The sequence below is a fragment of the Boleophthalmus pectinirostris genome, unplaced genomic scaffold (assembly GCF_026225935.1).
Source record: "Boleophthalmus pectinirostris isolate CB_2022bp ecotype Guang Dong unplaced genomic scaffold, ASM2622593v1 HiC_scaffold_3, whole genome shotgun sequence".
Classification (NCBI taxonomy): Eukaryota; Metazoa; Chordata; class Actinopteri; order Gobiiformes; family Gobiidae; genus Boleophthalmus; species Boleophthalmus pectinirostris.
In genome coordinates, this window is record NW_026571299.1 from 17,300,831 (window position 1) to 17,327,308 (window position 26,478).

Genomic DNA, 26,478 nt, shown 5'->3' on the forward strand with positions numbered 1-26,478 from the left:
ACCCTCCTCGAATAGTATGAAAGTGGTGTGTACGTAAGTGATCGGTGGTGGTCGGATTTAGTGTAGATCTTAGAGAGTCCAGTAAAAAGCCTTACAAGTGTAGAGCAATGTTATTATTATTATAAAGGTCTACATCTTTTTGATTATTTTGATTATTACAGTACTGCAAGAAATCCATAAGAGAATCAACATCAGTTTCATTGTGAATAAGCTTTACCTCCCTCTCCTCTCTCCCCTCCCCCTGCTCTGCTCACGTCCTGAATCTGCCTGATGAAAACAGATCTCAGAGACGGACCACAATAGAACGGCTGATGCAGGAAAGATGAACCCTAATGGATTTTTTTTTTCAACATGTTCAAGATTGAATATAAGGCCTGACCTCCAGATGTAGTGGATCCATTTCACCAACACACATGTTTATATGCAAGACATGGACACATAGCACAGCAGCAAGAGGTATACAAAGGATTACTTAAAGAATGCATTAGGCTTTTTTAGGCTATGTAATATTAGACTATAACATACATAGGCCATTATTTTACTTTGTTCATTCTGAAACATAAAACTGACTTAACTATGTATTTCATGTAAGAATATTTTGTCATTCATGTTAAACCAGGGCAAAAAAGAGGAAACAAACATTCTCATTCACGTCTTTTTTAAACTGTAGGTGTAAAATGAATGAAAAACTCTACATCTGTTACATTGAGTCTGACTTTTTGAATTATTCACAGTAAGTACAGAAAAGTGGGCAGATAGGGGGTAGGTGAAAGTGAAATCTTCTAAGCACTCAAGTCTCATATGCAGAACAGTACAGGTTTACTCAAACATGCATGAATCAATCAAAATATAGTCAGTGTTGGGGAGTAACGGATTACATGTACCGCTGTTACGTAATCAGAGTACAAATTATGAGTAACTGTATTCAGTTACAGTTACTGTTTCAATAAGTGGTGATTGGATTACAGTTACTTTGTTGAAATAAATGGATTATATGGCGGTATTTTCCTGTTTTCACATTTTGGACTAAACCAGGACTAAACCAGGTCTAAACCAGGATTAAACCAGGATTAAACCAGGACTAAACCAGGACTAAACCAGGTCTAAACCAGGTCTAAACCAGGACTAAAACCAGGACTAAAACCAGGACTACAACCAGGACTAAACCAGGTCTAAAAGCAGGATTAAACCTGGACTAAACCAGGACTAAACCAGGACTAAAACCAGGACTAAACTAGGTTTTAAAGCAGGACTAAAATGGGATTAAACCAGGATTTAACTAGGACTAAACCAGGACTAATCCAGGACTAAACCAGGACTAAAAGCAGGACTAAACCAGGTCTAAAACCAGGTCTAAAAGCAGGACTAAACCAGGACTAAAACAGGACTAAACCAGGACTAAACCAGGACTAAACCAGGACTGAACCAGGACTGAACCAGGAATAAAACCAGGACTAAACCAGGACTAAAATCAGGTCTAAAACCAGGACTAAACCAGGTATAAACAATATGATGCTAACACTAGGTGGACATACTTTAAGACAGCACTGATCTCATATAAAAATTATTTCTCTATCAATAACATTTTTAATCTGGTTGAGGAAAGTCTGGGCTTTTTATTGTCTTTTAACAGACAAAACATCTTATGTTCAGATTCCAGTCTTTGCTTCTCAACAGCAAACAAATGCCTGTTCATGGAGGCTTGGGCTCAACAGACAATTTGAAGTTTTAAAAACTATGACAATATCAAGTATTATACAAGTATCCAAAGTATTCAGATTACGTTACTCACTTTAAGTAATTTAATGGACTACGTTACAAACTATATATTGAGGTCTGTAATCTGTAATCTGTAGGGGAATACTTTTTAAAAGTAACATTCCCAACACTGAATATAGTTATAGATAATGATGAGGGAACTCTGTTGTGGTTGAAATTAGTTGCACATAATATCTCTCCTTTATGATGACTTTATGATTCAAGAATGTGTACAAAATGAAAGTGTAAAAAAAAAAAAAAAAACTATTGTAAAATGTCCTGCCTCTAACTTACATTACATTCAAATATTATATTATGTGAAATGGAGTGAGCTAAAAGTCATGAGTATAATACTATTGAATTTAAAGGTCGCCCTTTATGCCTCTATGCCTTTGGGTTATTTGGGTCTGTATTAGTTTAATATGAGATCCACAAAGTTTGAGGCTATTCCAGCAATGGTTTATAGCAGAAGCAGAGAACTGTTCTTTCAAACGAAGTGCCTAAATCTTACAAAGTAGAAAATGTAATAGAATATGAATGACTAAATAAGGACTGCTGGGGTATTATAATATTGTTGTCGTACTTATAAATGAAACCAGCAAGACCAGTGGCCCATTCTTGATGAAGAGAGGGTCTGCATCCCCCAAATTCTGATCCAGTTTCTTTCTCATTTAATTTACACTTTTTATTCTGTGGTTGTGTATTCATAAATCAGATCCGAAAACACTTGCTGTAGGCTGTACTCATTTTTTTCCCATGTAGTTGAGCAAAATTAGCTTAGTTTTAGTTTAAAAGTAATTATGAGAGTCAAAATGGTGAAGCGTTTTATCTTTTGAAAATCAGGAAAGCATGGTGTATACAATTTGACTCTGAATAAACTAATACAATAATGCCTTATGCAATAAATAAATAAATACTCCTTTAAAAAATCTATCTAAAGAGTAAAAAGTACAAGTATGTAGTACAGATTTTGAGATCTGTTGTTAAAAATAAACAATCAGGCTTTTCAGCAGGTCTAAGACAGTAACAGAAAATACTTTTACTTTTCTGTCCTGATCAAAAATGTAGTGGAGTAGAAAGTACAGATACATACTCTCAGATGTAAAGAAGTAAAAGTACAAAGCATCCAAAATCTACCCAAATAAAGTGCAGATACCTGAAATGTAACAAAGCAGAAGTAGAAAAGAACTGTACTTCTTTTCTACTTTCACTTCATTACGTTCCACCACTGGTCTTGACACTTAATCACCCAATTAAAACTCCAAATCACACATTTACACGAATCTATCACCCACCTATCGGCAACATCAGCACTGTAAATCCCAATTATTATTTTACACTAACACCCCATATAACCACACAACCTTAATCCAATGAGACCAGGCCAAACAGCGCATTTCTCTGCCGTCTAAAATTAGCCCTGGTTACTTATCTATCCATGTCAAGTGAGGTATTCATAATGATAGCATCGGTGTTTGAACTGTGCAGCTAGCTTAATTACTCTGCTCAACAGACTGTGTCAAGGTGAGCCCATAGCGTTAATAGACACTCCATTCCCAGCACAAATGAAGCACCCGCCGCCACGCTTTGCTAGCTCCGACTGGCAGCCCGGCATTTGATTTAGCAATTTCTGCCTTTGCTTTATATGTATGCGGCTTTTCTCTGCAAAGTTGAGCACTGAATGAGATCTGAGGGTGTGTTTGAGAAGAGACTGTGAGCTGCTAACAGGTAAAGATGGTTCATATATTCACCAACATATTTCAATACTGTTTATATTAATATAGCAGTGTAGCACAAATGGATGGATCTAATTAAAATTGGTAAATAAAAGTGTTAAAGACGAGAGATTACACTGATCTGGGGTATTAACTGTTAACACAAAACATATTTAGATCACCATGTTAGCTTTTATTGTTTTGAAAATGATATATCTGGGAAAAATAAGGTAGTAACGTGTTTAAATAAGTTTCAGTCCGCCTGTTTGCTCTCTGCGCTAAGTCACTCCTCCTTCAGAGTGCTATCACAACACAATCAGCATGCGTTTAATGAAACTACTGTGTATCCCAATGGGTTTTGAAAGTTGTAGCGTAGAGTTTTGCATCATGAGCTTTATTTGTATAGCACATTTTATAAACAAGACCAGCAGAATTGTGTTCCAACCATGAGGAAACTAGTAGAATCAATCAATAAATTAATAATAATAACAAAAATTGGGGCAATTTGCGGGCCCTAGACAAACTTTAGTTTGGGGCCCTCACTATAATGCACTGTTTCTTTGTTTTTTTTTTGTTTTTTTTTTACTATTTATTGTCTATTTTTCCCCATTGTTCATGAGACATGCACATCTTTATTTGAATTATGGTGGATAAGTTTCGTAGCCTACTAGAAAACCAGAGCTGAAAGTAGTTTTATTTTTTTGCTACTACAATTACATTTTTGTTTACATCCATTACATATGATCATGATTTATGCTATGATTATGTTCAAATCCATTCTAACATGAAAGGGGGAATGCTTTGACAATTAAAATAGATTTGACATTCAGATACTATTTTGATGGTGTTTTCTTGTTTAAAAGTAAACTACTCTCATTTAATGTCAAATTGAGAGAAAATCAAATTGCTCTGTGGCCTCGGCCATTAGAAGCACTGAGGGCAATTGGTTGGGGGCCCTCCAGGTTCAGGGACTCTAGGCAGCCTCCCACTGTTGCCCAATGGTAGAGCCGCCTCTGGGTTGTGGTTTGGATTTAATCGTACTGTTAATTGTAAGGACTCCAACATGCGTGGATGACATGTAAATAAACTTCAGGCATGTTTTTGATGAAGGAATTTGATAATAACATGAAAGAAAAGTCCCCTCTTTAAGTTGATGTTGTTTTTCTGCATCACTAAATAAAATATACGGATGTATTGAAGAGTCAATATAACAGCACTCTGCAGTAATTACCACTGATTGTCTGGCATTTGTTTTTCAAACTGTTTTATTTTATTACGTGCTGGGGGAAGGAGAATGAAGTTTAAATAAAGTAATGCCACATAAAAACTGTTTCAAAGGTATATAAGTAATCAACAAAAAGTGCTATAATGCTGCTCCTCCTGCTGCTGCTATTACCACTGCTGCCACTAGTAATATTTCTACTACTACTACTACTACTACTACAATTGTTACCAGTGCTACAACTACAACTGTTACCACTATCCCTTATAGTACTTCTTAAATTACTATTACAACCACCACAACTACTTTACCTACTCATTTCACTATAGTATTACTAGTAGTACTACAACTACTACTATTTCTACAACTACTAGTACTACTACCTACTACTACTAACTACTACAACTTACTATTAACTACTACCACTAACAGCTACTAACTACTATTATTACTACTAACAACTACTACTAACTACTACTACTAGCAACAACTACTAACTATTACTACTACCTACTACTACTGACTTCTACTAACCACCTACTACTAATAACTATTTCTAACTAATACTACCTACTACTACTAACTACTAGGACTACTTACTACTACTTACTACCTACTACTACTAACACTACTAAGTACTACTACTACTACTATTTCAACAACTACTAAACCTACTACCTACTACTAACTACTACTACTATCTATTACTAATACTACTATAACTACCCACTACTACTACTAACTACTACTACTACCACCTACTACTTCTACCTAATACTACTAACTACTACTACTACTACTACAAACTACCACTACAACCTACTTCTTACTACTTCTACCAACTACTACCACCTCCTACTAATACTACTACTAACTACTACAACTACTGCTGCCTTTGTCTGATTCTACTCAATAAGAAGAACATATTTTTTATTATTTTGAATCCAGATCATGAATATAGTTACGCCCAAATTCCTGTTTTCCGTACCTTCACATTTGTACATATTCATTATTATAACGCTACATAGAAGCTAGCACATGCTCCACTACAGCACTAACAAATACGCCCTTCTCAAAGTCACGGAGCGTCCAATCAGAAAACGTCTCCACGGTAAAGGTCATGACCAAAATATGAAATGTATATGAAGACAAATGACACAGCAATGCAATCTCTCCAGTCTCCAGTCCCATATTCGACATTATATATGGCCCCTTTATGTTTCCGATCTTTATCAAACTTGATTTTCCCTGGCTGTTTATCTTGTGTATATGACCGGCAGCACAATGCATAGAGCTGACCTTGGTGCTTCGATGTGGATTGAAATAAAGCTTTTCTAATACAGCTGTAATTGGTGTTCATTACTGCAGACAAAACAAGCGTCTGATCTGTCATTGTAGATAGAAGGACATAAGCGCTGATGTAAATATTATGAGAAACACAGCTGTCGGTGGATTCCTATTGCACTGTTATTCAACTAAATCCAATGGTGTACTGTTTCATTTTTAATATGGATTGTGTAATGTGTAATTTTTGGTAAAGAAATGTACAAAACTGTCTAGTAAATTATGAAGTACCTTGAGTTAAAGGTGCTATATTACACGAAATGGATTCTTTGTGAGCTTTAATCCATGTTATAATATTGTTACCTCATTAAAAACATACATGGAGTTGTGTTTTGTTTCATTTATGGTTGAGTAATTCTTTATTATTAGTGTGTGTTACATCTCCAAAGCACTAAATGCTCTCATCCACCTTGTGATGTCATGTAGTAGTTTGGTTTTCAATTTAACAGCTTTACGTTTTACGTTTTGTTCAGTAGAGATTGGCAATCCCATGGCTGAAATTATCCAGATGATTCTAGTGAAGGTGTGTGGAGTTTAAAAACACAGTGGAGCACTTCTTGAAGAAATCAGCCTAAATATGCAAGGTTGTGAATGAAACTAAATACTACTCCAGGTATGTCTTTAGTGAGGAAATAACAACAACAACAACAAAACGCAGTATGGACTCTTTAATGTTGGAAATTAGAATAGACAAGAAGAGTAGACCGATAAAGTGGACATATTTTACACTCTTGTAGTTTTAAGTGGCTTTTAAACAGAATTGTTGTTACCTTGGCATTAGTACATGTTGTCTAACTTAACTTAAAAGAATGTACAAAAATGCACTTTAAAAGTCCAAAAGTCCAAGCATTCTTATGGTTTTAAGTGGCTTTAAAACAGGACTGTTGTTATCTTGGCATTAATAGAATGAAATTAATTAAAAGAATGTATGCACTTTAAATGGAAAATACACTTTAAATGTCCACCTGCAAATGTTTAGGTGTTGGAGCAACTTCTGCGTAAATAAAAGCAAAAGGCAACGTGGCTGCTACGCTAATAGAGCCAAGTGTTCGCAGTAAACATAATTTGACTTCAGAAAGACTCACAACTAGTCAGGTGAAAAAAAACAGATCATAAATGGGATACTGAAAAAAACCCGATCATAACCGAGATACTCAAAAAACCTGATCATAACCGAGATACTTAAAAAACCTGATCATAACCAGGATACTCTAGCGCATGTATATGCACTCCATGAGAGATGCATGTGGAGGCTTGTTTTGTGATTTTTATAAATTGTGTGGGTGACGTGGCTGGTCTTGGTCCAGTAGGGGACGGAGACTGGAAAGAAGCTTCAGCTACAATCCTGCATATTTACAAGTACATGTCTGTCTTTTGCAGGTACATGTTTGTCTTTTGATATGCACTGTCCCTTTAATAAATAAACACAAACTCAAACACAGGTGACTATTGGGTATCTGATCTATGACGTAACAATCCAGGAAAATTGGAATGGAGTGTTTTCTGAGGTTCAGAGAAGACTACCTCACAAACAGAATAAATGAAACAGGCATGAATGAAGCAAAATACAACTTCAGGCATGTTTGAGATGAGGGAACAAGTTTATAAAAAGGTAAAAATTCAGCAATGTTAATTTTGCAAGATTTATCCAACAGTTTAACAGGAGGATTAGAAGTTTGAGCCTTGCTCTGACCAGCGCATACTGTCACTGTATCCCTGGGAAACACACTTGTCCTGGTCTTTATTCTAGCCAGCACTGTCCTTCCTAATACACTGACATGATTAGTATAATGCAGTGTAATATAATTGCGATATATAGTAGAAATCAGCTTTAAAATAATGAAGAACAAAAAAAAAAGGAAAAAAAAGTACATTTATTACATATCTTAGCTTATGTTTACATAACAGAACTCTTTGACATAAAAATACATCATTCTAACCACCATAGGATTGAAATGAAATAAAATACTGTTATCTTCAGTGTACAGGATTATACTTTCTTTGAACTTGTAAACCAGCTTAACATTAAACAAGTGAAAAACAAAGTGAAACCAAGGACCAGTGCCACCTATACATAATCATACACATTATAGTCGTCATAGAAACCTGCGCTAATGCTCCTCTTTGAATACAATTATGGATGGGAAATGCTAATTCACAGAGGAGCTGTGTGCAGTGCTGGGGGAGTAATCAGCCAGTATTCATGTCGGGGACCTGACAGCTTGACCGATGCATGCTGTCCACGCTGATATGAGGCTGATGGATTTACCCACAATCCCTTTCTCCATGCATCAGAGCTGACATGGCAGCCACTGAACAATCACTCAGCGCAATTATTACAGCTCCCTGCCATTTGAGTCCATGGCTACATTTAGCTTACAGGGCCATGTTCAAGTTTTTTTTTTTTTTAGTTAAATAATTATTTTTCAATGACATAAATATATAGATGTTTTAAAAGCATTTTGTGGATAGGATTCAAAAACTGAAAGAACAGCTAATACCATATTTTGTCCCTAAACTACATCAACATATTTATGGAAGTATAAATGAAGATATATTATTGTTGTTTTTTCACACTTTGCATTTGAAACCTTGGATTAGGTGTCTCCGTCTGTATGCAATAATGCAATGGCTAAAAGTAACAGAACTATTAGAACACATCAGGTCCCAAAATATGTCTCATCTACAGTACACACTGATAGACTTTAAGATTCTGGATAGATATAAGGAAATTTCTATTGTTAAAATGCTGACTTTTGTTTTAAGATAAGAGCCGTTCACTAAAATAAATCTTTAGGTTCAACATTTATGCATCTATCTAACCAAATAAAATCTCATAAAGTGTTCAATACTGATAACTTGAATTTGAAAACAGCCACTACCTCCACACTGCTGTTTTGTGCCACCCAGTGTTCATTTTGACAATACATTTTTATTTAGTTATAGATTTGGTCTTTTCACCCTAATTATATTAAATTGAAATATATATGTTTTTAGCTTTAGTCTAGTTTAGTCTCATTTTAGTCAACAAACACAAAGAATATGAGTGATAGTAGCTCAATTGGTGGAGTGTCCGAAGGTTGGCGGTGTGATTCCAGCTCCCACCAAGCCACCGGGTTTCAAAATGGCCGCCCATTCAAATCAATGGGTCAAGCTCAATGGCACAAGACTCCAGATTAGCCTTTAGCCCGGCTGGGTACTTCTGGTGGCTCTGGTCTCATGTATCATGTGATCGCTTTGACCAATCAGAGCGAAAGGAGCTAGAGCGCAGCAGAGTGGAGCCGGAGATAACTATTATAAAGCATTTTTTTTAAAACAATTGAAGATTTTTGAGCTGAGAAAAAGTTCATGATCTAAAAATAGGTAAAAATCACCACAAAATTTGACATTTTTGAAAGTTGTAGGTGCCCTGTCAGCTGAACACAAGACGTTTGTGATTACATTGCGCTCTGAGAAAAATCCTTTCTCGGCCCAGAGGATTTTTTCCACTGTAGTACCAGTGAGTGTCCACTACGTCAACTGGAGGCAGCTATAAACTAGCAATACCCTATCCAGTTATTTTAATAGAGCCATGGCTCCCAGAGATGAATGCTGTTGTTGTGTCCTTGGGCAAGACACTTAACTCACCTTGCCTCCAGTGTCTGTGTACACTGGTGTCTGAGTGTGTGTGAGTGAGTGGGTGAGTGGTTCCTTGATGTAAAGAGCTTTGAGTGCCTTGAAGATGGAAAAGCGCATATAAAACTTTGACAGTTTTACGATTTATGTTTTTATTATGATCAGTTGTATTGCATTTCATCATGGGACATCATATACAGATGTTGAGTTTGTTTATGTTGGGGGCTCTGGAATTGAAAGTGAAACTTGGATCTAGTCTCTACTCATTGCTTTTATTAATTTATGTTTATTATTATTATAAAAAAAATAAACATTAAACATTACCCGTACTTTTAATCAGTGGAAATACAAACTGTTAGTCATAGTTTTAGTCAGCGCAAAAGTACTCCTGTAATATTAGTCATAGTTTAGTCATAATGATTACTTTTAATTTAGAAAATAACCTTGACAAAAACTATGGAGACAACATTTTAGTCAACAGCATGAACAATTGTCCCAGGCGGTCAGGGTACTCTCAGGGTACTCACCGAGTGCATCTGGCTGGAGACGAGGTGCCCGTCCTGGGTCAGCATGTTGGACATCATGAGGGTGGGCAGCTCGGGGTAGGAGTATGGGTTGAGCAGTCCGTTGTGGGGCAGGGAGTGGCACAGGTATCCCGCTGAGTCGTGCTCCATCAGGTGCAGGAGGGGGGGCTCGGGGTGGTTGGGCGGGGTGATGGGCGGGATCTCGTAGTCCTCGTCTCCGTTGCCGCCGCCGTTAGTCCCGCCCCCTCCTCCGCCGCCGCCTCCTCCTCCGCTCTGGCCTGTGTAGTTCTGTGGAGCACAAGAGAGAACAGGATAAGAAAAAGACTCACTATATTACTGACAAAAGCTGAATTATTCGAAATTTGCATAAAAATAAAATTAGTGCCCTAAAAAAAGAAAAAAAAAATCTGTTTACACAAAATATGGATATAACCTTCTGCAGTTCAGACCATAAACTGTATAGATAAATGAACACAGTTACCCTGTTTGTGAGCTTTAAGCCACGTTATAATGCTGTTACCACCTCAAAAACACATATTTGAGTAATCCTGCATTATTAGTCTGTACATCTCCAAAGCTCAAAATGCTGTGTTCCACCCTGTGATGTCATGAAGTGGTAGTTTTCATATCTACCTTTTACCTTTTGTTTGGTAGAGTTTGGCAATACCAGGGCTGAAATTATCCAAATGATTCAGGCGAAGGTGTATGAAGTAGTGTTGTAGTCAAGACTGCACTAATCGAGACCAAGACCTGTCCGAGTCCACAGGGTCCCGAGACCAAGACAAGACCAAGACAAGACTGAGACTTTTAAAGGCTGAGACCGAGACAAGACTAAGACCAAGGCCCATCGAGACCAAACTGAGACCATCTTTATAATTTTCTACATTTATTTGTATTTCACAGTAATTTTGGCACATACATATCAATGTTTTTTTAGATCTATCCCCATTTGATCTGATCAGTGTTAATTTAGGCATAAAATAAGCCAAGCAAACTGTGCTCCCTTTTTGGACCCTCACCCACAGTTTGAGAACCCCTTCTTTAAGAGAACTTCCACTGACACTTAGCAGAAAACTGTTAAGAAAGTGAAGAAAGTGGGTATGATTTTTAACACTTTTTTTTAGTTTCTAACTGGAGTTACATTCTCTTACTGGTTTTGCAGTGGTGTTTGCCAGCCTCTGCACATTTGCACGTTGTGACAAATACAGATGCAATTGTGCACTTTTATTAGTCAAACTTCAACCACAAGAAATTAATTGCCGGTAAGAAATTAATTGACAGCCGTAATGAAATATGATGGGGCACTTGTCGAGTGTCAGACCTTCAATCCAAGACAAGACCGAGTCCAAGCGCCTTCAAGAACAAGACAAGACCGAGACAAGACCGAGTCCAGATGCAGTCAAGAGGAGAATGTAAAAAAAAACCTCTTGAATCTTGAAACTTACTACATACTGTGACATACTACATATTAAGACACTAGTATGAAATTTAAAAACACAGTGGAGCATTTCCTGTATTACCACCACAACAACTTATCCTAATTATACATGGTTTGTGTGTGATAATTTAATCTCTATATATGTGGTTTGAAGTGGAAAAATACACATTTCTTGGTCTCTTGTCATGTACCGAGAGTAACATTTTCATAGCAGCAACATACACAGCTTCTACTTGTGTACATTAGATATTTTAATCACTTTTTCCCCCACATACCTTTATTATTTTAGAGAGCAAATGTATTTACCTTGACTGACAGAATATGTATAATCATTTTGCAATCCCATTATTTTGAATGTACCAACATCACTGCAGTGTAAACCAGTGTGACCACTTTTAAACACATCAAAAGCCTTCTCTGTCTATTCTCTGGGGACTCACTTTACAAATATAGACTGGATAGAAATGATATTAACATCTTGTCACACAGACGCAGCCCGCTTTCCTGTGAAAACGTTGGATAAACTGTGCGTGATTTGTCATTTTGTCAGAATAGGTGTAATTTTGTTTCAGATCGCGAACATCTCATTTCGGGACAAAAGCTGCAGCTATGTGTAATAAAGAAGACCAACATTGTGCTTAATGGAGCGATGTCAGCCTGGTAGTGATGGGACTTTGGATTCTTTCATGGGATCTGAATATTTCTGAACTGTTCGCTTCAAAGAGCCGCTCATGTTATATTTATTTGTAAGACAGAAACTAATCACAGATAGAAATGACCAAGGCTAAGATTTGTTTGTGGCCATACCAGGTTTGTCAAAGCCTGATCCCGTCAGAGCTCAGGAGCTAAGCAAGTCCGGGTCTGGTTAGTACTTGGATGGGAAGATCACTGGGAAAATCAGGTGCCACAGTGGAGCGTTGTGTGTGGTGTGTGAGTGAGTGAAGGTGGTGGTCGGAGAGGCCGATGGCGCAGATTGGCAGCCTGACTTCCATCAGTCTGACCTAAAGTGTCTTTAAGTGTCCAGAAAAGCTCTATATAAAACTGATGCATTATTATTATTGTTGTTTAATATAGTTCAAACAGAGTGGGAGTGTGTCTATCGTTTAAAATTATGCATGATCTAAACAAAATGTTACACTATTATTATAGACTATTATGATGTAAAATATGTTCTTTGTTTATGTATTTTTTATCTGCTTCTTAGATGATTTTCAAAGTAAATTAGTGCAAAATGCATAAAATTAGAAAGAAAAGATTGGCTTCTTTAAGAAATTATATCTGGTTGGAAGGGTTGAGGTGGTAGTTGATGCAAAAATCTACATTTTGAAGCTTTCTACCATGTTATAATATTGTTCTTTCATCAAAAACATGTTTTAGATGTTATCCATGCATGTTTGAGTAATATATTGATCTCTCCCAGGTCCTCCTTATGGCCAGCAGTACAATCCTGTCCTAGGCACACTGTAATTTTTCATAAATATACAAAAGCATGATACAAAACAGTACACTACAACTTGATGCAATGTGCAGTAGTTTGCACGCTCATTGTGTGCAAAGCGCTCTGAAAGGGGAGTGACTTAGCATGAAGAGCAGTATGTTAGTTTCACCGAATATAGACTAAAAGGTAACACGGTGATGAAAATATGTACCGTGTTAGCAGCTAATACCCCATCAAAGTGTAATATCCTTCTTTACGCAACTGCGCAAAAGAAGTCCAGTCAGATCGAAGTAAGTAAAAAATAAAAACAGACAAATTCAATGGGGAATGAAAAGATTTTTTGTGTGCACCAGTCCAACTTGACTCCCATTGTAAAGACTGAGCCAAATTAATCATCGCAAATAACATTGTGGTGTCAGCCATTCAAGAGTTTTTAATAGAATTCTTATGATTCACGACTGGCAGTATACATCAAACAGTCAGTTCTGCAACATTTCTGAAATCAATTCAATATCATCTTTGTGTAGGCCGTCATCCGCAGCGCTGCACTGGTCATTTATCTCTCAAACAGATACTCGGAGAAAATAAGGGGCACTGGTTTGGAGGGAGGGGGAGAGGAGAGGGGGTGCCAGGTACATCTGTCAAAGTTATGCCTTTTTCACTACAGATCTGAGCAAGGTCCAAGTTGTACATTTTTAGTCGCAATCCTGCAGTGTTTGAAAAATCCAGTATTATTAGTCCGTCTACATCCTCAAAGCTCAAAATGCTCTATTCCACCTTCAGATGTCATGAAGCGGAAGTATTCAAGTTAACAGCTACTGTACCTTTTACCTTCAGTCCTGCAGAGATGGGACATTCCAGAGGTGAAATTATGTGAATGTTTATAGTGAAGGTGTATGGATTTTAAAAACACAGTGGAGCACTTCCTGTATTACCAAATGGCATCTCAAGGTAGAACAGTGTTTTCCATTTGAGAAAAGAACTTAGACTAAAGTTGCCATTTTCATTACAGATCTGAAGGTCCAAGTTATACATTTTTTGTAGGGCTGCACAATTTGGGAAAAAATACATACAAATGTAACTGTGATACTCATAGTGTACAAAGAACTCCAGCAGCATAAATATTTAAGAGATACAATACAATAATCACATGTATTTTAGAATGAGAGATCTAAAACTGCAAGATTTGAAGGTAAAAAGATACTACATAAATCTGTCCCCTACTCAGACCACTAATTCACTAGACAGGCTGGTGCTACCTAGTGCCTCAGCTCAATTTAATTTCTCTCCAGCGACTGGTCAGGAATCGGAATACACTACACGGTTTGCAAGAATCTCAAAAGTGCGAGTACGGGCACCAGCCAATCAGCGAAGAGCCATACATTCCATGTTGGCAACGATTCCCGAGATCGAGGATTTAAAGCTGGAACAAAGAGAATATTTGTTGAATTTTCTCAAGGGGAAAGACATTATTGCCCTTCTTCCTACGGGATTTGGTGCGTTACATACGTCATGACCAAATAGCAGCGAATGGTTAAATAAAAAAAGTACCCGTCTACCATCGAGTGAACGAATCCTAATGCTACGAGGTCAGACGGTTTCCACGAAGTGAAACGGCTGATGAATCAGGTTAATAAATCATAGCTTCAACATGAAAAAAAATAACAAAAAATAATTATTGACATTATATATCAATTAAACAAATTGCTTCACTTTAATTTTTTATGCTCTGAGTCCCCCTCCATGCTTTTTTTCTCAAACAGAAAACACCTTGTGATGTCATGTGGTAATACAGGATGTGTTCTACTGTGTTTTTAAACTCAATACATCTTCACTAGATAATTTCAGCTCTGGAATACAAACTCTACAAAACTTTAAGTTAAAAGGTGTTACCTGACAGAGCATTTTGAGCTTTGGAGATGCAGACTGACTAATAATAAAGGATTACTCAACCATCTGAGTGAAACAAAACAAAACTCAGCTCCAGGTATGTTTTTGATGAGGAAATTATATTATAACATGACTTACAGCTCACAATAGTCAATTATATGTAATATAGGACCTTTAATTTGAGAAAGTAATAAGAGGTCAGCTGTCCCTTTCAGCAGCAGTCACAACCTAACACAAAGATGAGGACAAATTAGGCCAAAACAGTGATTGTGTGTGCCTGTTTGTCCCTGTGCTTAAACCTGCTGTTATAATGCTCTCCTGGCCTTTGAAGACAGATGCGTTTGAAAACCTTTGGGGAGAGCGTCATTGTGTGGTCCGACGGAGAAGAAAAGCAATGTTTCCTCAAATTCAATTCCCCTCATAATTGTTGGAAGGAAACTGAGTGTCCTTCTGTAAACAGGGAGGGAGCCTTTGTGTGGAGAGAGCTTGGAGCGAGAAGCCTTTAAATGATCACATCTCATCAGTTTTCTCAACAGCCTAATAAGGGCTAGTGAAAGCAAGTTGAGATAAATCTATTATAATACACTCGCTTAAAGGTTTTATATATGCAAAACTGACTCTTGTGAGCTTTAAGTTATGTTCAAAAACATACCTGGAGTTCTGTTTTGTTTCATTCACACGTTTGAGTAATCCTGCATTATTAGTGGATGTCATGAAGCATTGGTTTTCAGATAACAGCTAAATTTCACCTTTAGTGATGTAAAGATCAGCAATTCCAGGGCTGAAAGCATTGAAATGATTCTAGTGAAGGTGTATGGAGTCTAAAAAGACAATGGAGCATTTCCTATATTACCACATGACATCACAGGCTGGAGTGTTTTCAGTTTGGGAGAAGAACACAGCCTAAATATGCAGGGTGTGTGTTAAACATGTGTGATTGAAACAAAGCACAACTCCAGTTTAGATGTGCGTATGACTGAAAGGTTTTCATTTTTCATTCTGCATTCTGCTCTCTTTTTAATTTTATGATGATTATTTATAAGGTGAAGCTCTCAATTTACCGGTCAGTCTTCATTCCGACCCTCACCTATGGTCATGAGCTCTGGGTAATGACCAAAAGGACGAGATTGCGGATACAAGCGGTCAAAATGAGTTTCCCCTGCAGGGTGGCTGGGCGCTCCCTTTGAGATAGGGTGAGGAGCTCAGTCACAAGGGAGGAGCTCGAAGTAGAGCCGCTGCTCCTCCACACCAAGAGGAGCCAGCTGAAGTGGCTCAGGCATCTGATCCGGATGCTTCCTGGGCGCCTCCCTTGGGAGGTTTTCTGGACATGCCCCACCAGATGGAGGCCCCAGGGAAGACCCAGTACACACTGGAGAGACTATGTCTCTAGTCTGGCCTGGGAACGCCTCGGGTCACCCCAGAGGAGCTGGAGGAAGTGTCCAGGGTGAAGGAAGTCTGGGAGTCCCTGCTTAGACTGCTGCCCCCGCACCCCGACCCCGGATGAGAGGAAGAAAATGGATGGATGGATGATTATTTATGTTTTGATTTGTTTTATTGTGATTTTAATGTATTTCTTATTCTGTAAAGCACTTTGAATTATTTTGTGTACGAATTGTGCTACACAAATAAACTTGCCTTGTCTTGCCTTTTTGATGAGGAAACAACAAAATGTGACGTCACAATCCTGAGCTCTACTGGATACATGTAAGATATTTAAAGCTAAACTGTGGAACGTTCCAGCCAAAACAACAACATATTCATGGAGACAAGCGTGTGGTAGATCCTCAACTGGAAATGTTACACCGTGCATTTTTAAGAGCTCGATCTCAAGGGCAAAGTCTTCAAATGTGATTGAGCCTTAGTCCTTGTGAGATCTTCTGTTTTGTCAGTGCAAATACACGAGTTCACCCTCTCTATATCCGTCCAAATAAGAGTCTTGTACAGAGCCTGGGTCATGAGCGATGAAGAGTGAGGAGATGTCATGTGTTAGATTGTATTGAAGGCCCCTCCAGCGCCCTTGATGATAAAATGTAAATACCAAGGACACTCCCAGTCGGATTGTGGCGAGATAAATTATTCATAGTGCTCTATTCAGAATGAGATTGCATGCTCCCAACCACGTGTACACACAGGGTAATGTACACAAGCTTCTTTAAAAGTAAAATACAAACAATGGTTGTGTATTGTATGATTTGCAGTCATATTTTGTTCCAATGCGGTTCATGTTTGGACATTTTTAAAGCAAGGGACTTTTCTGGTGGACCTGTTCAGCTGTGTATGTTTTTGGACTGCAACTCCGCACAAGAAATCTCAGTTCAAAGAGTCTTAAATAGAACAAAACTTATGCTGCTAGCTAATTAGTGCAACTAAAAGCTTTTGACAGAGAAAATGTTCCTCTAAAAATTCATCTAAACCTTACAGTTAGCTTAAAGGTGCACTGTGTAACTTTTCTGATGGAGGGTCCATCAAATGCTTTTCTTCATGGAGATGCTATTGCTTTGTTTGGAATGTTACACAGTATGGTATTAAAGCTTTCTTTCTTCATGGAGACCAAACCAGACCAAGGTACAGGTCAGATCTGTGGAGAAGTGACCCCGCCCACAGTCAGAATGCCTGTTTTTCAAGGTATTTTTGAGTAATAAAACATCTGTAATTCAGTAAATCTTAGGTAGAGCCCTTTAATGTCATACTATGGAATATTCCAAGCAAAGCAGTGACATATCCATGAAAACAACAATATCTTGGGGCAACTGCTTAGTTAGTAACAAATCTCCACTGACCTTAAAGTTGTTAGTTCAATTCCCTTTACCAGCAAAGCAAGACACCCTGCCTTTATTTATGAGCGCATGAGTCCAACTCATCATTATATAATGAGAAATATTCCCCATCAGGTGAAACATGAATTAACATATAGAATAAACTTTAAAATCAGTACCGAGGTGACGATACAAAACAATACACTATAACTTCATAAACCTGATGCAATGTACATTGGTTTCATTAGGGGAAGGCATGCTGATTGTGAGCAACTTAGTGCAGAGAACAGAGGGGTACAGAACTTAATTTTTCTCTTTTCTCTTTTCTGAGTTTGCAATAAACATAGGTCAATCTGCACAGTTTGGTCAGATCTGTGGAGAGGGGACCCTGCCCAGAGTCAGAATGCATGTTTTTCAATGCTTTTTGAGCTAAATAAATACACCCATACCCAAATAAATCCAAGTACCACTTCATTCAACGCAAAAACATTTCCATGGACACAAGCAAATGACAGACCCTCCACCAGAAAACTTATGCACTGTACTTTTAAAGATGCATATTGTAACTTTTCTTGTGGACAGTCCGTCAAATGCTTTTCTTCAAGGAGATGCTATTGCTTTGTTTGGAATGCTTCATGGAGACCAAATCAGATCTGTGGAGAGGCAACCCTGCTCACAGTCAGAATTCCTGTTTTTCTTGGTATTGTTGAGCTATAAAACCACCTGTAATTGCATAAATGTAAGGTTTAATGTCATACTGTGGAACATTCTGAGCAAAACAATGACATATCCATAAAAAACAAAACAGATGGCAGACCTCCAACCAAAAAGTTACATTGCGCACCTTCAAAGACTAGAACCACAACATTGGAAAAGTAGTTATAAAATGTCAAACAAATTCCCATGCACACATTGTTGACTTCTTCTACCCCATATGGCGCAGGTCCATTCAACTATTTGACAGTGGATTACAGACTCAAACATTTCCACAGCGCAGTATGTCTGGTGAGCTTCACAATCTGCAAGGCTTTAATTAAGATGCACTCGTCTCTTCTGTAACTGTAGCATACCAGCGCACCTTTCATTTGAGCGTAACAGACGAGCAGACAGTTGGTGTGGGAAATAACATTGATCGGGGAGCTTTCCAGTGCGTCTTTGGTTTGGCACGGTTGTGTACTAGCGCTGAGTTTTCAAGGCCTTCTGGAGAGGGTATTGACTGTGGCTAATGGATCATTATCTGTATACGTTCTTCCTATTAGGAGATTATTGTGGCTGCGCTGGTACATGACGCAAACTGATTAAGGGTCATTTGATGCTTGTTATAAATCAAAGTAGTGCAAGGAAAGCAGAGAGGCAATACGTTTTGGTGATTCAATACTGGCATTCATAATTAAAGTCTATTTGATTGACATTCCAATTATGTGATATTCAAATGTGTATGTGCTAAGGTAGGATTGAAGTAGAGTCAAAAAACAACATTTAAATTTGTTTGTAGATTTACTAACATATATCCTACCAGCATTAGGCAAGACACTAACCTAATGTCAATATGAATGTGGTTTGTGCTTGATGGTCGTCATAGGGGCTAATGGCACAAATTGGCAGCCTTGCTTCAATCAGTTTGCCCCACGGGATCTGTAGATTCAATGACAGCTGTGTGGAGTGCATGAATAATGACTACAGTGTACCTCAATGAGAGGCCTTTTAAAAATTAATAAGTATGCACACAGTTCACCAACGTTAACTTCCTGGTTTGCAAATCAAAATTAATCTGCAATTAGATGCAGACAGCACAGAGACATTTTATTTTGACTCTACAACTACTTTTACAATATCTGTTTTGAAGGAATGGTACACTACCAGTCAAAAGTTTGAGAACACCCTAATTTTTTCCAGTTATTTATTGCAATTCAAGTCATGCAACACCAATGAAGAGCTTGAAATGGTACAAAGGTAAGAACTGAACAGCTAGAGGTTAAAAAAAGATAAAAGATTAAAAAAAAACACAAGTCCAAGCTCTGCCAAAACTACCTCAGGAAAAAAGAACAAGATGGTAAGCTTGAAAACATGGAGTGTCCAGCACAGTCTCCAGACTTAAACCCCAATGAGCTGGTTTTGGGATGAACTGGACAGAAGAGTGAAAGCCAAGCAACCTACAAGTGCCACACATTTATGGGAACTTCTGCAACAAACTTGGGAAGAACTTTCTGAAGAATAATTGATTTCTATTGTAAAAAGAACGAGCCGCAAGTGTGTTCAGTTGTTATATCTGCCAAAGGTGGACACTTTCGACCGGTAGTGTAAATGGTCACATTTTTAAAGTGGTTTACATCAAGGAGCTGGTGTCTTATTAAGTGTCTTGATGCCCAAGGACACAACAACCACATTCATCTGTGGGAGCTGGAATTGCTCCGCCAACCTGTGGGTCAATGGATGTTACCACCACTATAAAAAATAACCGGGTACAACCCCCTTAAAAGCTCAAAAACTCTGATAAGTCACTGTTTGCCACCGCCAACCCTCACACCTTTTCACACACACGTACACACAACACACACACGCACACACACCTACACACACACACACACACACACACACAGTACTATCTCACCTCCCCCCAATCCCATTCACCTACAACAACAGTGGCCTTATCTCTGAGAGGAGCAAGTATTTTCATTGAGCTTATGATGTATATTTATGAGTGTTTACCAGATTTAACTTTAATACCAGACAGCGAGGAGAAATAGTCGTCAAGCTACAAAGATAACTTTAATCAGAATGGCATGCACCGCTGTTATTCCTGTGTGTTGGCTGATTTTAATACAGTTTCTTCTAATCTCTGTTCTCATCTCGATATCGCTACATCAGCTCGAGGTTAATTAAAGCCATATCTGTTCTCTGGCTACAGTATGAGGTCAAAGGTCATCAACACATCACAAAGCGCGCTCTGGCAGGTCCATACAGAAGAGGAGGCAGAATAAACTTACTATTCGGATAGGCTGGACTGTCCTCAAACAGGACCTTTCACAAAGTATACACAGCATTGTTTTTGGAGCATTTTTAAAGTATATAACATGGAAAAGGCAATCAAAAAGTTTATTTTATTTAACCATGAGACATATATTATTTGAATACATTATGCTTTTGTGGACATTTACCAGTAGTATAGGCTCTATTCACACTTACGCCACAAAGCAGGCAGACGTTTGGAAAAATGCGATTACAACTTCCGCTGTAGTTCCCAACACTGGGATCGCCGACCGACTGTGATCAAACCCATTGAATTAAATGTGATCAATGGTAAAATGAAGACTGCATACGTACGTGCAGTTTGGAATCATCTTGCATTTATGTGCTGTTCGGAATAATTTTTTCTAACCACATGTACCCAGTGCTCTCGGAGTTGTGCGTCAGTGGGCAAATGATGAAAACTGAGGTATGGTAGGAATTGTTGATTAGCCGAACATAACGTAAAGCTACAGTGACATGTAGATAAAGGAAACTGGACCTGGGAAGTTGTAATCGCATCTTTCCATACATCTTCTTGGTTTATGACATAAGAGTGAATAGAGCCTATTAAATCAGAACATATATCATTGTTTACATAAAAGCAATATTGATCTAACATGATTTAAAGGTTTTATATCATGCAAAATTCTTGATTCTTAAGAGATTTAAGTCATAAACTTATAAAGTTATAATGTTGTTACATCAAAACATAGTTGGAGTTGGAGTTTGTTTCATTCCTTCATTCCATGTTTGAGTGATCATTTATTATTAGGATCTCTAGATCTCTCAAGCTAAAAAAAAAAAGAAGAAGAATATGGAGTTTTCACTTTAAAAGCTATCATTTATCTTTAGTTCAGTAGAGATTGACAATTCTAGGGCTAAATCATCCAAATGATTCTAGTGAAGGTGTATGGAGTAAAAAAAAAAAATTAAAAAATGCAGTCGAGCACTTCCTGTATTACCACATGACATCACAAATTGGTGCAGAGTATTTTCAGTTTGAGAGAAGAATTCAGCCTAAATATGTAGGGTTTGTGTACAAAAACTCCAGGTATGTTTTTTGATGATTATAACATTACAACCAGTGTTGGGGAGTAACAGATTACATGTACCGGAGTTATGCAATCAGAGTACAAATTATGAGTAACTGTATTCAGTTACAGTTACTGTTTCAGTGAGTGGTAATTGGATTACAGTTACTTTGTTGGAATAAATGGATTACACAGAGGTATTTTCCATTTTTCAGTTTTTTTTTCTTTTTTTTTTTCGGTAATTCCACTCATTGCCGGACACTAAACCAGGTCTAAACCAGGTCTAAATTAGGTCTAAATTAGGTCTAAACTAGGACTAAACCAGGACTAAACCAGGGCCAAACCAGGACTAAAACCAGGTCTAAAATATGTCGCAAACAGAATTTAACAGGATTAAACCATGTTGGGCTGACGTGTCTCCTCCTCTTCTATCAATAATATTTTTAATTTGGTTAAGTAAAGTCTGGGCTTTTTATTGTCTTTTATCAGACAAAACGTCTTATGTGAAGATATCTGAATCTTTGCTTCTCTACAGCAAATCAAGTAATCCAAAGTATTCAGATTACATTACTGACTTTAAGTAATTTCATGGATTTCGTTACAAACTACATTTTGGGGTCTGTAATCTGTAGGGGAATATATTTTAAAAGTAACCTTCCCAACACTGATTATAACATAGATCAGAAAATACCATGTCCTTTTAATAATATAAACAGTTCCATTGATTTCCTGTTCAAAACTACATAATGGTTAGGCCTTCGAAGTGAACTGTTGTCATAACAAGTACCAGATTTATTTTACATGTTTTTAAATTTTACATGAAAAAGTAGGTATGTGAAAACGTCTCTCAAGCCTCAAATGCAGGTCACTACAGGATCAAACAGCGTCAAATGAAATTCAACTTAACTTTGTTAAACTAATGATGAGCGAACACCGTTATAATATGGTTGCATATTTTATTATTTTTTCCATCAGTGTGAGTAAGTCTTTCCAAAGTTTGAAAGTTTGGGGGGAAAAAAAAGAAAGAAAAATAGGTGCTGTGTTCCAAAACTTTTTCAACATAACAGTCAACAACTTTTTTAGTCTGGAAAAACATAAACAACACACAATACACTGGATTCTTTGGCAGCAGTACATTGAAATAATAATAAAGCTACCTTAAGCAGAAGTTTTAAACCTCTTCAGATAACAAATAAGATGAGGCAAGACTGACAGATGAAGCTGCTTAAATACTTTTTTGTGAAGAAACCGTTAGAACTTGCTAGAAATAAATGCAAAAATTACCATCTTACATCAGTATATAAATCTGATTAAACATAACTAAACCCAGACTTTCTAATCACGTGCATTTCCTATTTTCTTTCATTTTTTCTTCCTCCTTCGGGTCGACTCACTTGTCACCTGGATCAGAGGTCATCCCGTTTGACCACCGCGTCACTTTGAATTAGCGTCACTGTCTTTGCGTCATGTTATCTCCCATCATGCGTCTGACTCACCTCCGGGGTCAAGAGGTCGCAGTGATTTGATTGGACGACATATAATGATATCATTTGTTTGTTTAACCCCGGGCTGTAGAAGGAGCTCTAATGTGCGCTGTACGCTGGCTAATTTGAAGTGGCATGCTGCAGAGCTAATGGATGCTACCACGCAACATACTGAGGTTATAAGAAACAAACCATCAAATATTAAACATAAATTCATTAATACGTGTTTTTATCTGTACTGTTGGTAATAAAACTAAAAAGTGGGTCATGTCATTGATTTTTTTTTTCTTTTCTGTTTTATCAATTCCTCTTTTTTCAAGCAATACCAATTCTATATCTTCACTTGATTTAATTACCTCCGCCAAGGAGGTTATGTTTTTGCCGGCGTTTGTCTGTTTGTTTGTTTGTCTGTTTGTTTGTTTGTCTGTTTGTTTGTTTGTCTGTTAGCAACATAACTCAAAAAGTTATGGACCGATTTTCAGGATTTGTTGGAAATGTGAAAAGGAAGAAGTGATTTCATTTTGGGGGTGATCCGGAAGAAATCCTGGATTCTGGATCACTTTGAAATTTTAGTTAACATTGTGGTAAATGGGGCAAAAAATTTTGTTTCTCAATATCTCGGTTAATTATTGACCAAACCCCATGAAATTTGACTCAGGGATGGACAATGGGATCCTCTTTCATATTCCAAAGGCTGATCCGGATCTGATCCAGAAGACTGATTTTATCGCAATTTATATAAAAAATGGGGGTAGTCCTTGGTGGAGGTCTGCGCTCTCTGAGTGCTTTTCTAGTTAGTTTTTATTATTAAAGGATCAATATTATGCTATTTTCTGATCTATGTTATAATGTTGTTTCCTAATCCACCTTGTGTCATGTGGTAATACAGAAAGTGTTCCACTGTGTTTTTAAACTCCATAAACCACACCATACAAAATTTACAGTACCTAAAGTTGTGTTTTGCTTCATCGCGCATGTTTGAGTCACACTTTATTATTATTAGTCTGGCTGTATCTCCAAAGTTCAATGCTCTATTCCACCTTGTGATGTCATGAATTTTCATGTTAATAGTTACCTTTAACCTTGTTAATGAGCTATTGGCAACAATGGTGTAGTGGGGATTTTTTAGGTGGGGGTACGCAATTCGTAATGTCATCGATGTGAGGAATCCCGCCCACCTACCCAGGACTAAACCAGGTCTAAACCAGTACTAAACCAGGACTAAACCAGGTCTAAACCAGGTCTAAACCAGGACTAAACCAGGTCTAAACCAGGTCTAAACCAGGTCTAAACCAGGACTAAACCAGGTCTAAACCAGGACTAAACCAGGTCTAAACAAGGTCTAAACCAGGTCTAAACCAGGACTAAACCAGGACTAAACCAGGTCTAAACCAGGTCTAAACCAGGACTAAACCAGGACTAAACCAGGACTAAACCAGGTCTAAACCAGGTCTAAACAAGGTCTAAACCAGGTCTAAACCAGGACTAAACAAGGTCTAAACCAGGACTAAACCATTTGAAAACATCATCCTAAATATGCACGGTTTGTATGTACGGTTGTTTGAATGAACCATATATCAGAAAACAGCGTAATATGGGCCCTTAAAACAATGCTAACAAAAATGAAACACTGTAAATTAAAATAAGAATTACTGAAGAGTGAATTCCTTTGTGTTTTGGTCTTATTAAGTCAGAGCTCTTGTCTATTTGTTTGCTCCACAACACTTCAGTATAGTGATCATGTTGGAGATGTGTCATTCAGTGCGTAGAAACACTAATAAAGTGAAAGAGGAGATGTGAGGAGGGCTGTCAACATCAGCTCTGGGTTTGTGGCAGAGACAGAAAAACACATTTAAATGGGTCCCGGGTGATTTCAGTGTCTTGTAAGCAAAATCAAAATGAATACAAGTGGAACAATACAATCGGAAACCACTAGTACAAATGTGACAAAAATATACAGTATCTACATAGACCGTACTTCAGTAATTTAAAGGTGCAATGTGTAACTTTTCTGGAGAAGCTCCGCAACCTGTTTTTCTCCATGGAGATTTAAATTGGCCACAGTATGGTATTGAGCTAATCTGCCTTGCATTTATTCAACTATAGGTGTTATTTATTGTTCAAAAATATCTTATAAAACATAAAGTTTTACTGTGTGGGGGGTCGCGGTTCTACAAATCTGACCTGTAAATTGGCTTGCAAGTCTCCATGGAATATTTCACATCTCCTGTGGAACATTCTGGGCACATCTCCATGGTGACAAACAGGTGACGGAGCCTCCAACAGACAAGTTACAGAGTGCACCATTAACTATTGCTTATGAACATATGGGTATTATATTCATTTTAGTCAGAAGCTAAATAGGATAATATAAATATATATAACGAATAGGGAACTGGTGGTAGCAAAAGTTGTTCTATACAGAGCAGGTTTACTTGTGTAATTATATTAGTAACAGTATGGAAGTAACAATACATTGACTTGAATACTAATTTCCAAAAGTAAGCAAGTTTTTATGTATATAGGTCTTTTCACAGACATATGCCACAAAGATATTTTACAGAGCATTTTTCATTCACTTCATTCCTGGTGGTGGTAAGATACTATTGTAGCCACAGCTGTCCTGGGGCAGATTGACAAATGCGAGGCTTTGCAATTAGATACAGACAAAACATAGAGGACTTATTTTGACCTCGAGAGCTGCTTGTACCTGTACTGGAGCCAGACACATTTTGCTATTTTGCTAATAGGCCACATGAAAAAGAAACTGTTTATTCTGAATATCAAGAGTACATCAGTGTCAAACATTTTTCCATGACAAACCCATCACAAATTTAAACAAACCAACTCAAAATCAACAATGAAATCCACTCTAATTCTGAATAACACTATTTAGAAGTTGTATAAAAACTATCATGGCAGAAATCAAATTCAGTTGTCAAGACAAGATCCCACAGAAACACAACTTTTTAACTTTATATGATCACAATAGGATAACGCCACTGTGTTCTCCCATCAATACATCCAGACAGTTACATTCAAACAGCTCTATGCCTCCCTCTCCTCTCACTGTCATCACTATTAACACGTGAACAATGGAGCTCGTGTGTGAATGACAAAACTAATTATTGCTATAAGAGCCAGTCAGATGGACAAAAAACATGGTACAATAAAAACACAATAAGAGTTTGGTGGATCTGTGTGTGTGTGCGATGACAATGTTGACGCAGACAAAAGCAGCGCTGATGGAGCAG

General features: G+C 37.6%; 1 protein-coding gene across 4 annotated transcripts in view; it reads right to left on the reverse strand.

Moving 5' to 3' along the window:
- tox2 (TOX high mobility group box family member 2) overlaps positions 1-26,478 on the reverse strand; it is a 256,805-nt gene that overhangs the window by 56,110 nt on the left and 174,217 nt on the right. For all 4 annotated transcript variants that reach the window (XM_055160671.1, XM_055160672.1, XM_055160673.1 and 1 more), the window contains one exon: positions 10,182-10,466. In XM_055160671.1, coding sequence (XP_055016646.1) covers positions 10,182-10,466 — 285 coding nt within the window. The remainder of the gene's footprint in view (positions 1-10,181; positions 10,467-26,478) is intronic.